Consider the following 13,961-nt stretch of genomic DNA (forward strand, 5'->3'; position numbering starts at 1 on the left):
GACGAGGAGCCTTTCCCTTTTTTTTTCCTCCTGTGTAATGAAAACCAGACCCATCAGCCCACTCTTTCTGTGCATGTGTGTGAGTTAGTGACCAACTTCTCCTACTCTTTGTTTTGCCAAGACACAACTCCCATGTGAGAGGGGATTCTGTTGGAATTCCTACTGTGTGTGAGAGACAGATTAACGCACATGTTTTGCTGAGTATGTATGAGGGGGATTGTCCTGGCATTTTGCTGAGATTAAGAGTGGAGAGGCTGCCGTAGAGGAAGGAGGAGAGCCTCAGGAGGGCATTTTGATGCCGGTGTGTCTGAGCTGAATTTTGTTTGTGGTTGGTTCAGATCAAAGATTTTTGAACGAGACAAAACTGTTTCGGAAAGTTTCAGATAAAAAGCTGAGTTGTCGGAGGTGGAGAGAAACTAAAGTACCACCTGTAAACAAATTCCACCTGCATAGAGGTGTTGCCTGCATTTATCTCGCTAATTAAAAGCCTACATGTGTATGTCTGTTTGTGTGTAGGTGGGCTGTTTTGATCCTTACAGCGACGACCCCAGACTGGGCATCCAGAAGATCAGTCTGTGCAAATACAGCAACAAGCTGGTGGTGGCTGGAACCGCTGGACAGGTAAACTGTACATACATGTAAAATACATTGAGCTCTGTTACACACCATCTCGAGTCATTTCCAGGGGACACACTACAGTGGTTTTCTTTTTAGTTATTATACTGAAGACTGTTTATATTTTTTATGTATATTATTATTTATTGATATGTACATATAATCCCAAATTGTTAGAAGTGTTTCAGTCATTTCTAGTATGTTTTCAGTAGAATTTGACCTAAAATAACTGTCAGGATAATAGAATCATGTTTGCTGAGATGATTGCACTATAAAAAGTGGGAAAACGCTGTCAGCTTGTATGGAATACTGTCAGTAAGCTATGAAGGGCTTTTGCACAACATAAATAAATGAGGTAAATTCTGTTAGAGTTGCACCAGTTAATTCATTAATATATTGTCAACTGTTAAAGTCATCTACGACAAATTTGATAATGGTTTCAGCATTTTTTTCACATTTTACAGACTAAACAACTAATCAGTTAATTGTGAAAATAATTGACACATGAGAGGAAACATGGACAGTTATAAAACAGCAACCTTCAGCACAAAGAGAGGCAAAAAAGGACTAAATTGCGATGCACTCGTTGAAAGAGCTGCATATCGCTGGACTTCTCCCTTGTGTGAATTTATTTGACAAAGGATTGATTTATTGGTTTAATCAACAATGAAAATAGTTGTTAGTCGCTGCCCTAAAACAATACACACTTTGACTGTTGATAATAACAACCAAACATATTATCATATCATTTACTGTGTTCTCTGCTTGCCAACAGCTAATTTGCTAATGACTCGAATAATGAGGCTATTTGACTTGAAAGTTCATATGGGGATAAAGAGGCTTTTTAAAAATCGCCTCATGTTGTATTTTCTCTGGATGAGATGAAGCTAGCTGATTAACTTGGCAGGCAGAGAGTTGCAGCTGCAGCCACACAAGTGCTCTTCACTCCATAGCTGCTCAACTGTGAGAGGTTAAGCAAGGGCAAGTCATTGCAGACCCCTCTCGTGTCCTGTGGTAATCTTAAGTAAGTAATCTTGAATCTTGAAGTGGAGGTATGTTATTTTTAACAATTACAGACTGTATTTAAGTGTTTAGGTTCCCCAGAATAAAGAGTGTTGGACTGAACAAGTAAAATCAACACACTGACAGCCTTGATAATGTGGCTTTAGTAGTTGTGAGGATACTGACGTCGTCCTGGTATCAGCCATGTCCCCAGGAGACGCAACCGGGCTTTGAGGCCAATTTTCATAGTGGCCAAAGTGTTAAATTACACCATCATGTGATGCCCTGTAGCCCATAAATACTATTTCCTATTAGGAGTTGACAGATTATCGGCCTGGCCTTATTGGAGCCGATATTTGGCATTTTGCTGATTATCTGTATTAGCGTTTTATTTTAGTAATTGCAGAATTAATTAGAAAATGCAAGTGTCAGCCTTACTTTGTAAAACTTTAGGGAGCTATTTTTATTTAGTCATTTTTATATAATACTATCAGTATTTAATCCATTCAGTCTGAAAAATCTTTGGAAAGTTTAGGAGAGCTCCATGACTGAGTTATTTTCATCCCCATTCAAGTTAGCAGAGCACTAAACCGTAAGTAGCCAGCTCAGCTGATGGAAGTCTCTTGCATGCCTGCTGTATGGGCCACACAGTACAAAAGCATTGCCAATCATTTGGGTAATTTTATACATGGCAGCTGAACTTTTTTAGAAAGTTCTACTTTCGTAGAAATGAACGGGGCTTTGCCTCCAACACTGTATCCGGTTGTCTTTATACATCCATGATATCAGTGAAAACAGCTGTGCAGAGCGGCAGCAAGTAGCTTGCCAGCGGCATATAGACAGAAACTAACATATACATATAAAAACTGGACCAGCAGAGAAGCTTGGATTAAAGTACACACAAAGCATGACATCATTCTCTACTCAGGACTTCATTACTCCATTTTATCTGTACTTAGCAAACATGCTTCTTTATTAATACTCTGAATGTCGTATGCAGCTCCTTTTAAATCCGTTTTTGACATTTAAGTGCACTCCACTTGCTTTAGAAGAGAAGCTCTTTAATGTGCAAATAATTTTGAAAACTGTGTCAAACAACACAAGTGTGTTTCTGTTATTGTCGTTGCTTCTCACTTCTCGTTTTAAGGTTCCGCCGTCAAACGTTTCACACTCAAAAACAAAGTCATCCATGCTCTATAATTATCACACTAACTTCAGCCGTGTGTTTCTCTTGTGTACTTTTAAAGATAAAAATAGACACTATCTTTACTTTTCTGTCCCTCCAGGTGATTGTTTTGGGTTTGAGTGACGAGCGTTCGGACCACTTGGTGGACGTATCTGTGGTCGACCTGCTGCAAGACAGGGAGGGCTTCACCTGGAAGGGCCATGACAGGCTGGAGCCGCGCCTCAAACCCGCCCCCTTCCCTCCGGGCTTTCAGCCGCTGATGCTGGTGCAGTGCCTGCCCCCGGCCTCTGTTACAGCGGTGGCTTTACATGCTGAGTGGAACCTGATCTCCTTCGGGACAAGTCATGGATTTGGCCTGTTTGACTACCACAGGCGAAATGCTGTGCTGGCCAGGTTAGATCACACACACATGAACACACACAGCTCAGGTTGTTATTTTTGCTTTTTCCCCTTCTGTTGTGATTACATTACTGGCACATACTATATATTCAGTACAACACACACATGCTACAACAGTTAATCATAATTTGATGACGTTAATGTGAGCTGAAAACAACGTGCTTCACATTTCCTTGCCACTAAAAACATCATAAAGCAAGCTGACAAATTCACCATGTAACGGTCCAAAAAGCATCCTTTACCACTCTTCATGTTCTCCAGATGTACCCTTCACCCTAATGACTCCTTGGCGATGGAGGGGCCTCTGTCCAGAGTCAAGTCCTTGAAAAAGTCCTTACGACAGAGCTTCAGACGCATCCGTAAGAGCAGGGTGTCGGGGAAGAAACGTGCCATCTCAACACCCACCAGCAAGGTAAATGTCTTTTTTTGGTAGTGAGAGGGCTGCACAAATCATATAGACTGAACTAAGGGCTGTGTTCTGAATCACACACTTTTTCTTTTTACTTTTAGTAGGTGCCACGGCTGCCCTTACAAAGTATGCACACACACACAAAAGGCACATACCACTTCTTCATAAGACTGCACCATGAACTTTGACCTTCTTGCTCATATATCTGTTACCATGGAGATAAAACAAATTGCCGTTCACAGAGCTCATCAGAGATGGAGGTCAACCTGGAGAGCTCTGCTGTATTTACATCGAAATGTTTAACTTTAACAATAAGTCATAACTGCAAAACTGTGTAACATTTTATATTCATGACAATGAAATTAACCTTAATATGCATTTCTCTATCATTGTTTTTTATTTAATTTATTTTTTTGTTGTTGTTGGTAATTGGTAATTTTTTGTACAGTTAAATAATGTATTTAGAATTTTCAGCTGATAATCAACTGTCAGTCAGCTGTCATCTGTTTGATGTCTCAGTTGATGTGATGAATCTCCTGCTGCACAGAGGATTGTGGGTCAGAATAGCCAAAAAGTGTGCTGTCTTGCAAACTGCAGAATCTGACTAAATGTAGTAAAATATCCTGGTATTGTTTGTATACTGTAGTACTGAAGTACTATGTATTTGGAGGCACTAAATCTTCTTTTGCCATACTATATAGTATGGTAGTATATGTATTGGAACGTACAGTAAGTTCTGCATTTTTTGACTGTCATGTGCAGGTCCAGGAGGCCAACGCTGCTCTTGCAGAGCAGGAGGACGTGGCTCCGATTCAGCGAAGGATTGAACCCCGATCAGCGGACGACTCGCTGTCTGGAGTGGTCCGATGTCTCTGCTTTGCTGACACTTTTCTACGTGACGGTGTGTTTACGCATTTGTTGAGATTATTAACTGAAAGCGTAACTCTAACTTAAACAAAACCCCTTTGATTCTGTGTGTTTTATGAAAGAGTGCAGTGAAGTAAAATTTAAGGTTTTCCAGCATCAGAATTACGTCAAGTAAACATCATTACCACAGCACTAACTGCTCCCACTGCATCTCCATATCTAACAGGTACACACCACGGCCCCACTCTATGGGCGGGCACCAACTCGGGCAGTGTGTACGCCTACGCTCTGGAGGTGCCTGGCATCGGCTCTGGGCGTGTGTGTGAGCGGGGCGGAGCTGGCGAGAGCAGTGTGTGTGTGGAGGCGGTGTTGGGTAAAGAGATCCAGCTGATGCACAGGGCCCCCGTGGTGTCGATTTGTGTGTTGGACGGCCGGGGGAAACCGCTACCGGACCCGTACGAAGCCTCCCAGGACCTTGCCATCGCGCCGGACATGACCAACGCACACTCTGTCCTCATCGCCTCAGAGGAGCAGCTAAAGGTAATCGATTGTCAAAAACTTTTTAAAGGTTGGCACTGGGCTTAAGAAACTGTCAGACTGATGATGTCACAGGTTAAAATCTGTCTGTCGTCTCCTCTTTTCAGGTGTTTTCTCTCCCCAAGGTGAGCGCAAAGACAAAGTTCAAGCTGACGGCACACGAAGGCTGTCGGGTGAGAAAGGTGGCGCTGGTGTCGTTCAGCTCCACAGCTCAGGAAGACTACAGCGAACACACACTGGTCTGCCTGACCAACCTGGGCGACATGCATCTCTTCAACATACCTGGCCTCCGACCACAGGTACGGTTCAAAAGGGATTGTGTGCATGTCTTATTTTTGTGTGTATTTCAGGGGTATTTACAGTAACTTTGCAACAGCTTGCAATTTGACATCGTGGGTGATTTGTTTTACCGAGTTATTCATGACGCACTGGAACCTAATGCCTACTTTGTGTGTCTTCAGGTGCGCTACGACTGCATCCGTAAAGAAGACATCAGTGGAATTGCATCGTGCGTCTTCACCAAGAACGGACAGGGTGAGGGAAATATGGTTCATTTGAATGAAAGTGTAGTAAAAGTCAAACCGTAAAAACCTCCTGTTCAGGCACTGAAGGCCACAGGAAAATGGCACTGTGATGATGTCTTTCACATTGACAACACTATGTGAAAAAGACTGTTCCCAAAGTGAAGGTCCATATCAGGTTAAAGGGTAATTTCACACAAATTACACCAAAAAATATATTATTCACTTACCCCACTGGTATCCTGTAATGGAGATATATTTATTATTTTATTTGCAATGGATCTACCTCCCTCCCAATATTATGTAGGTGTAAGAAAATGTGGACGTTTCTGACATCAGACTGTATTTGCTGAAATAATGTCCTCAGACAAGTGGCACATTTCACTGTGGGCATTTTTTTGTACATTAGAAAGTTGTAGTCAGTGAATAATAACTGTGTAATTGTTGTTTGTTTTTCTACACAGGGTTCTATCTGATCTCTCCGTCGGAGTACGAGAGGTTCTCGCTGTCTGCCAAAGTCCTCACTGAACCAATCTGCTCTGTTCAGCTGGACCGACCGCTAGAGCCCACACCTGCCAGGTAACACACACACACACCCACACGCACACACACACACACACACACGCACACAATTCTCTATTTCTCTAAGAAAGTTTAATGATACTTCTGATATATCAGGGATGTAGCTTTTATTAGGACACACATCTACTGTTGACCCACATTGAGGACAAATAGCTGCTTTCCCTTGGAAAATCAGTATTGAAAATAACAATATTTTTGACGTAATTCATTTGATAACTTGTTAACGGGTACAATAATCAGACAGGAATGGCAGTTTTTGTGCAGCAAACTAAATACCGGACAAATCAACAAACGGCATCACACTGATGTACAAATCATATTAAAATCACACTCAAGCCATACCTGCTCACTGATTTGCAACATTTTCCAGGGACCCACTTTCAAGGACTCTTGGTGGTCCCTGGACCCCACATTGGAAACCACTAACCCTTCAGTTGATGGTGCTTTCTGCTGGGTTTCCACCAGCTGGAGGCTGTCGGCTGCATGTGAAACCAAAGAAATGATACTGTTACTGTTATTGCTTTATTATTACTCTGTCTACTGCCAAAGTAAATGGTGTGTGCTCATGTGTCTCCTCAGCGATGGTACGACGACGCTGCCGCAGGCCAACGGAACCCACAAGAACCAGATGGGTCAGGCTGAGGGTACGTACACACACACACACACACACACGCACACGTTTTCTCTCTCCTCCCTTTCACTTTTCTCTCCTCTTGTTATTAGTCTCCTCCTGTCTTTTCTCCCTCTTCATCACTTTCTCTTCTCTCTCTGAGCCTCTTAAACTGCAGGCAGGGGTTCCCCTCCGGTCTCCATGGTAACCATTCAGTATGCCCCAGTTACCTCTCCTGCCCAGAACCTCCCCCCCGGCAGGAAATGATGGTTGCTGTGGAGACGAGAGTAGGGTTTGTTTATTTCTCAGTGGGCCTTTCACCTGGCACTCGGACTTAAACAACTAACTCTGTAGGCACCAGAGAATGTTTCAGTGTTTTTTCCATTCTGAAATATTGTAAGCATTAATGCGCCATAAAAAAGTGTATGTTTACAGGTGAAAACAGCTTTAAAGGAGTTGGTATGTGGTTAAACTTCTCGTTTTAATGATAAATATATAGAGGCTTTTGAGAAGGAAAAAATTCAAGGAACAAAAAACGACTATCTCTTCTGCTGCATCAATATTTATCCCTTTTTTGAAAAGCTGAATATGTCTAGGAATGCAGTGTGAAATCAGAAGTTAAACCAGCATTAATACATTATCTGTTCTCTAGGGTTTAGCACAACAAGCTGTAAATATCCACAGACACAAAGTAGCAATAGAATTTATCTGGTTTGTTTATGTCCACCTGATAAATATAAGTTACAGTTTTACACACATTCATTTACTTGTGGTGGTCCGCCACCATGGAAATATCTGCCGCTCTTTATTGATTTCATATTTTTGGTTATTCATTGTACCTCTCAGAGTGCGGAGTGCACTCCACAGAACATCAGGCAAAGAGAAAGTGAAACTTGGATTTAAAAGTCTGCTTTCACTCGACCTGATCGCAATAACGGATTAATGATCCACCCCACAACTATGAGGTTGTGTGTGTGAATGCAAGAACACGTCAATGCATGCATGTACGTGATCACTGCTATTGTGAATCTGCGCTTGTCGCTGAAAACATTTGCCTGCTACTTCTGGAAACAATGCTGTTAGAGCAGAGACTGAACCAAAACAGAACACCAAACTAAGAGCTGAAAGACGCTTAAAAGCTCCAAAAAGCTGGGGAAACTGAACAAGCCAATAATTTATATAAATTACTTCTTTGGCATCACAAGTAGTCAAGTAACCCGTTGGTAATATAAAATTATTGATTAGAGCAGCATTAAGTGATCAGACCTCGATTTTGAAAACAGCAATGACCTGTACTTGAACTTAAATGAACATGTTTGCACACAGCCTTTTTTTTAACAGATTTTGGCCATCTTCATTAGTTCTCCAAGTGCTTAACTGTCTGTTTTTGTTCATCGTTATTAAATTAAAGCTTGTTGTTTGTAAATCAGAGATGTGACTCTGATGTGATGTGATTGTTTTTGAATTTTCTGTCAAACCAAGTTGTGATACAGATGGTTTTAAAACTGCTTGCCAAAATTTAATTCACTCAATCTGACATTACTGAGGAAACTTTCTTCAGAGCCAATCAGATTCCCCGAGCAACACACACCACTATCAGTCACCCAGATGTCGAAACATATTTCAGCCCCAGACTCTTTCTCTCGAACAGGGCAGGCAGAAGAACCTCCGAGCAACTTGTCCTCTCCCATCCTGGACACCCCGCTCGACTCCCCCCTCAGCTGTGCTGACCTCACCCTCGACTCCACTGGAGAAATCACTGTGGAGGACGTCAGGGATTTTCTAACGTAGGTTGCACACAATTTTTTCTACACACACAAATACACTGCTTGCAATATTTAAAATTTTTTCTTAGATCTTTTTTAAAGAGAATAATTTAACCTGTGGTCCCCCTTTAGGGGTTTTTGTGGAGGAGTTTTTTCCTCATCTGCAGCAAGGTTCCAAGAACAGAGGGGTATTGGCTGCTGTAAACCACTCTGAGGAAAACTGTGATTTGTGATATTGGGCTTTATAAGTAAAACTGAGATTGAATTTGTCCATCTGCTGTGCAGCACTGTGGACGAGGTGGAGAATAACCTAAAGAACATTAAAGAGGAGGAGGGACGCTCGCCTGGGATCCTCATTAACTGAACAGGTGAGACACAAACGCAGGTGATTGTTACAGTTACAGAAAGTACACAAAAACACCAGCAGGAGCAGATGCATGAGCACACACTTGGTAAGACACAACTCTGGGTATATGAAAGTGAACACACACACACACACACATAGACACCTGTTTCTAATGGAGCTGGTCCAGAGTGTGCAAACTTCAAAGAGTTGTTCTGTCTGAGCGCTGCATTCCAATAACAAGCCCTGCACCCTGTTTCCCTCCTCGCTGTGTCTCTGAAAAGCCAGTGGAGCAGAAATCTCTTCCGTCGAGGCCAATTGAACAGACCTGCGCTTTTTAATAGTGTTTCATACTGTAGCTCAGGGTATTTCTTTCCTTGCTGTCTTTGTACTGTACGCTTAGAAGGCCGAGGGTTAATTTGTGTAGCCTTTTTATTCATGATATCAGTTTAAATTCCTCATTATGTCTTATTCTATTCTTTTATTTAATCAACTTTACAGTTTGTACGTTTGATAGGGTAAATTTGGTATTTTTTCCATGTTTCTGTGTCTGTAGGGTACAACAGTTTATGAAATTGATCCAGTGTTGAGCGAGACCCACAGCAGCAAAACACGTTGCAATGTCACTATTCGGTGCAATATTGCACTTTCATTTAGAGTCCACTTACAGGGTTTGTTTTTGCCACTGGCAGGCTCAGTTTGTTATTCTAAGAGTCATCATTATGGAAACAGAGATGGACCTTTTTTTTAAAGAGTAAGATCCTTTTTATTTAACCAGAAACAGCCCTTAAATTGCCATTGCCAAAGCCACCAGACTTCATTTAAATAAATGGTAATTTTAACATTGTAAAACATCTCATTTAAAGTTGACAGAAAGAAAATAAAACTCCCTAAAACTGTCTTCAGGTTGTGTTTCAACTGTTCCAACAATCACCAACTCTAGTTTGGTGAAATAAACCCTTAATTTACTCAGTAAGATGTGAAAATGTGGTGAGCTCTATACACGCTAAAGTTGATGTTTCTTTAAATGGAGTCTGGTGACTTTGGTAAAAGTGACTTTTGGGCTGTTTCTGGTTAAAGAAAAAGCATCTTACTCTTTAAAACAAAGGGTAACCTGTGTAGGGATCCATTCGTTCGTTGTCAGACACTTGAAATAATAATCTGAGCTTGTCAGTGGCAAAAACAAACACTTTTTTGAGGATGTAAATTGACAGTGCTAACATGCTCTAAGTGGTTACATTGCAGCTCAAAGCCGAACCACAAGCATGAAAACTGGGTTCAGACTGAAAAATACTGGACTTAGCCTTTAAACTTTACTGTGAGGCTCTTATACAGCTGCTACCAGCACACATGCCCTCTCATAAAGTTTCCTCTAAAGGAGTATTATTTTTATAAAAAGACATACTAGATGAAAACAGACGGGAGCTCCTGGATTTGGCAAAAGAAAGGAGGTTATCATCACAGCTGGAGCTCGTGTTGTGTAACGATGAAAAACCAGAGATGAATGCATCGTTAAATTTACTCAAACAGGGGAGCTTTACTCGAGTTATTAGTGGTTACCTACTTTGCACTAATTGCACTCTTCCATCCAGTTGCATTTCTCTCAGCCCTCATAAATCAGGAGGTAATGTTTGCTGAGGTCTTCCTTGACTGTTGGTCTGTCAACACGGCTTTCCTTCATTTTTTTTTTTTTTAACTCTCTGCTACCCTCTGGTGGTGCCATCTGAAACTGTACATAATGCACCTTAACTGCATGTTTATATGCTGAATTCATACATTTCACTAGTTTATTTTTGGACATGTATTGCAGTTAGCCAGAATATAATACTGTTTAAGGGACATAAATCTAACAGTGTTAGATTTTAACATTAGCTTTATCTTTAGAGCGAACAGCAAGGGAAATCTATAATTAAAGTCAAAAATTTCTAGAATTACAACATCTTTAAGAAAAAAAAACTGTTTCTATCTATTGTAAATTAATATGATGTGCTAAAGTGTTAGCATTAAAGAATAGTTCAGATTTTTTGTGGTGGTGTTTTAAGGTGTTTATGCATGCTAAGTGTATTACACATAGTAGATGCAGATAAGAATCTAAGGGATGTACGACCATGGAAGGGAGCAGAAACAAAATATTGATAATATTATATTTTAGCCATGAAAAAGTCTGTATTAGTTGAAGTTTCCGCTCTAATATTTTCACTGCTTTACTTGCCATTAGACAGCCCTTTTTGGAGAGGAATAAAAGCCTTTATCTGTGCTCTCTGAGCCAGATTGCATTGACAAAAAAACTGTAATTTTACCTCGCAGAAAATGGGAGCTGGTGGTCTACCACTGCCTCGATCAGCTAGTTTTTTTGTGTTATTATGTAAATTTGGTATTTAAAGGGTGAGTTTGGATTCACCAAAGTCACACAGTAACACAAGAAAACTAACCAGTAGAGGTAGCTGAGATCATACGTGATCTGAGAGGTAAAACCACTGTTTTTGGTGGCTTTAAAGACAGCAGATATAACTGCTTCCCTGTCAGAAAGGGCAGCAGTTAAGCAGTAAACATTTTTCTAAATATAGCACACACTTAAACTGATTTTATAATATTTAGGTGGCTAAAATGCTGCTGCCCCTGTCCACAGTGGTACATTGCTTAGCTTCTGTGCCAACACTCCTGCTTTCTTCTTCAAACTGGGAGGCGTGCTCTGTCTTCTACTGTATGTAAAACACTCAACTCCTGTAAACATCCAAACTATCTCCTCAAGCTACAGACTGATGCAAAAGTATTTTTTACTTCTATTTCCTTGTGATTGTTGTTAAAGTATTATAGGGAGGGGCTCCGGTGGTCTGGATGGACCGGATTTCAGTGCAGGACCACAAACATCTCCCATCATCCCACTGTGGAGCCCCGAGCCTGCACTCTGCACTCTCCTGTCAGCCTGGCAAAAACAGGGAGGAAAGCCTTTATGCAAAGGACAAAGAATACAGCATGAAAGACTCTTGTTGTTTGTTCCTCTCACTGGAAGAACTACATCTTCTTCTTCTTCTATAACCACTTTGGAAACGTGACATTGCCTCCCACATGGAGACACGGACAGCCCACTAGCACAGTGTGGCACCTGGATGGACTCGGAGCTGATTCTGATTTCAAGCTCTGAAAACTTAACTATCATCATCCATCTTGACGCTGTGTGCGATCATTCCTTCTTGGCCCTTCTGGTGGCAATTCTGCCGGCGTAATGATTGCGGCTTAGCCTTCGAGGAAAAGGCTCACCAGTTCACCAGTTCTGTGTTTTTATTTTTCTATCCACAGTTTTGTGGCGTGCTGGGATCGGTCTGAGGTTTCCCCACTGTTGGAACTGGAATTGGCGCTCAGTCGCCAAATGCGCTTGTTGATTCCTCGTGCACACCAGTGGATGTGTTGGATTGTTCTGCACGCTGCTTAACACCACCACAGCCCTGTGAGTGACCCGCGTTTACGAACTGAGGCTTTCCAGCAGAGACTGAAAGGGAGCATCGGAGAGTTTAAGAGAGTAAGACGAAGACATGAAGTATTTTGAATATTCCGAGTATTGAAGGCTGTGAAATTTGTATTCTTCCCCTTTTTGGTGCCGTGCAGTTCAGTCGCTTCACCTGGCGTCCTGCTTGGGTCGAGGTGCTGCATAAATCAACTGTTTCCAAATCAATGTTATTACATACAAGCACATTACCACCGAGGTTCTCAGAAGTCTGTTCTCTTGGTTTTGAAGAAGAAAGGACTTGGATAAAAAGGCGTTTTTTTTTGTTGTTGTTTTTTTTGTTTTTTTTAAATACAAAGACATGTTCTATAACAAAAGTTTTGTACGGCTTTTGGAGAAAGTAAAGATATTTTAATGACAAAGAGACGGGAAGCACGAGGAAAGAGTTCACGGCACTTGAAGAGGGAAGCACAGGCGGTACGATGTATTAAGGAATAGAGCAGATGTAGGTGAAATAATATTTTTGGAATACCTTCTACTGCTAAATGCATGGCCTGAGTTGCAAATATGTTCCCCAACTTTCAGTCAAAATTTAAGTCAAGACCTCAGAGTTCATTGCGATCGTTGTTCTAGTTTGGTGAAATCAAAATTGACGAATGCACAGCAAAATCAAAGAGAAGGTAAAGAATGTGCAAAAAGAGTTCTTAAATCCTCTGTTACATCATCTCACGCAGAAATCTTTTTGACGGGACTCAGGGAAGTGTGGCAAGAGAAGCAAAGTCAGTCTGAATGCGAAGTGTAACGTACTGTGTACTATGATGCACCCAGGAGATTTCTTTTGTGGGTTTCTGTGAATCGGTGCATTCTGGGTAATATTGGCTAGATGCAGAGCTGTGATCACCAGTATTTTTAACCCTTTAAAAAAAAAAAGTTTTACTGTGTAAAAAAATTATATATACAATATCTATACCTAGGTTTACAGAAGACAGGTTTATAAAGGCAAGCCGATGATAGAGCAAAGCATTAGAACTTTCTAGAACCTGTTGTAGCCTAAAAACCGCTCAGTATTCAAGCTTTTTGATCACCTCACGTAAAACAAAATAAAAACTAAAAAAGGGACCTCACAACTAACTAATGTAGCTCAACTCATAGGAATCATGGTAATGCTTCTTTTTTTTTTTCACTTTTTTGTTAGCTTGTTTTGGTGCTCTGGTTGACACAAATAATTAACCCATTGATGCTACAGCTGGCACAACTTATCTTTTTAATTCCACAATTAAGATTAATTTGTCTCTACTCTGTCATTCATTTTTGTGTGTAGGATTTTAATCGGGTCACTTAGCATTTTGGCTGATGAAGAATTGTGAATGTTAATAAAATTATTTACTCTCTCTATAAGAATTGATTGTGGTTGTGCGAGTATTCCACTGATTTGGCTCTCCGATAACGTAAACAGACTCAATACAGAGATTTTTGTTAATTCTGTTCCATGAATTCCTCTTTTCACAACTCTCAAACCAAGATGAAGAGCAGACGACAGAGATCTGGTAAACTCACTTCTTCCTAACTTCACATTGTACGTCAAACTCTTAATTGGTCAACAGACACTGATTCAGCTGACATCCTCTGAAGCAGTGTTGTCAAATTTTTACAATTCGACATGTTGTAATATGATGTTT

The 13,961-nt window shown here is 40.9% G+C and overlaps 1 protein-coding gene across 1 annotated transcript in view; it reads left to right on the forward strand.

Moving 5' to 3' along the window:
* Nucleotides 1-13,683, forward strand: part of llgl1 (LLGL scribble cell polarity complex component 1) — a 49,427-nt gene extending 35,744 nt beyond the window's left edge. Inside the window, exons 13-24 of the mRNA XM_042504988.2 lie at nt 517-621; nt 2,904-3,196; nt 3,464-3,614; nt 4,374-4,512; nt 4,705-5,018; nt 5,123-5,314; nt 5,477-5,549; nt 6,001-6,115; nt 6,698-6,762; nt 8,380-8,515; nt 8,780-8,862; nt 11,647-13,683. Of these exons, the coding sequence (XP_042360922.1) occupies nt 517-621; nt 2,904-3,196; nt 3,464-3,614; nt 4,374-4,512; nt 4,705-5,018; nt 5,123-5,314; nt 5,477-5,549; nt 6,001-6,115; nt 6,698-6,762; nt 8,380-8,515; nt 8,780-8,858 (1,662 nt within the window). The 3' untranslated portion in view covers nt 8,859-8,862; nt 11,647-13,683. The remainder of the gene's footprint in view (nt 1-516; nt 622-2,903; nt 3,197-3,463; nt 3,615-4,373; nt 4,513-4,704; nt 5,019-5,122; nt 5,315-5,476; nt 5,550-6,000; nt 6,116-6,697; nt 6,763-8,379; nt 8,516-8,779; nt 8,863-11,646) is intronic.
* The last annotated feature ends 278 nt before the right edge of the window (nt 13,684-13,961 follow it).

This window comes from Plectropomus leopardus, chromosome 18 (assembly GCF_026936395.1).
Source record: "Plectropomus leopardus strain MGB_pleo_1.0 chromosome 18, ASM2693639v1, whole genome shotgun sequence".
In the NCBI taxonomy this organism is placed as follows: domain Eukaryota; kingdom Metazoa; phylum Chordata; class Actinopteri; order Perciformes; family Serranidae; genus Plectropomus; species Plectropomus leopardus.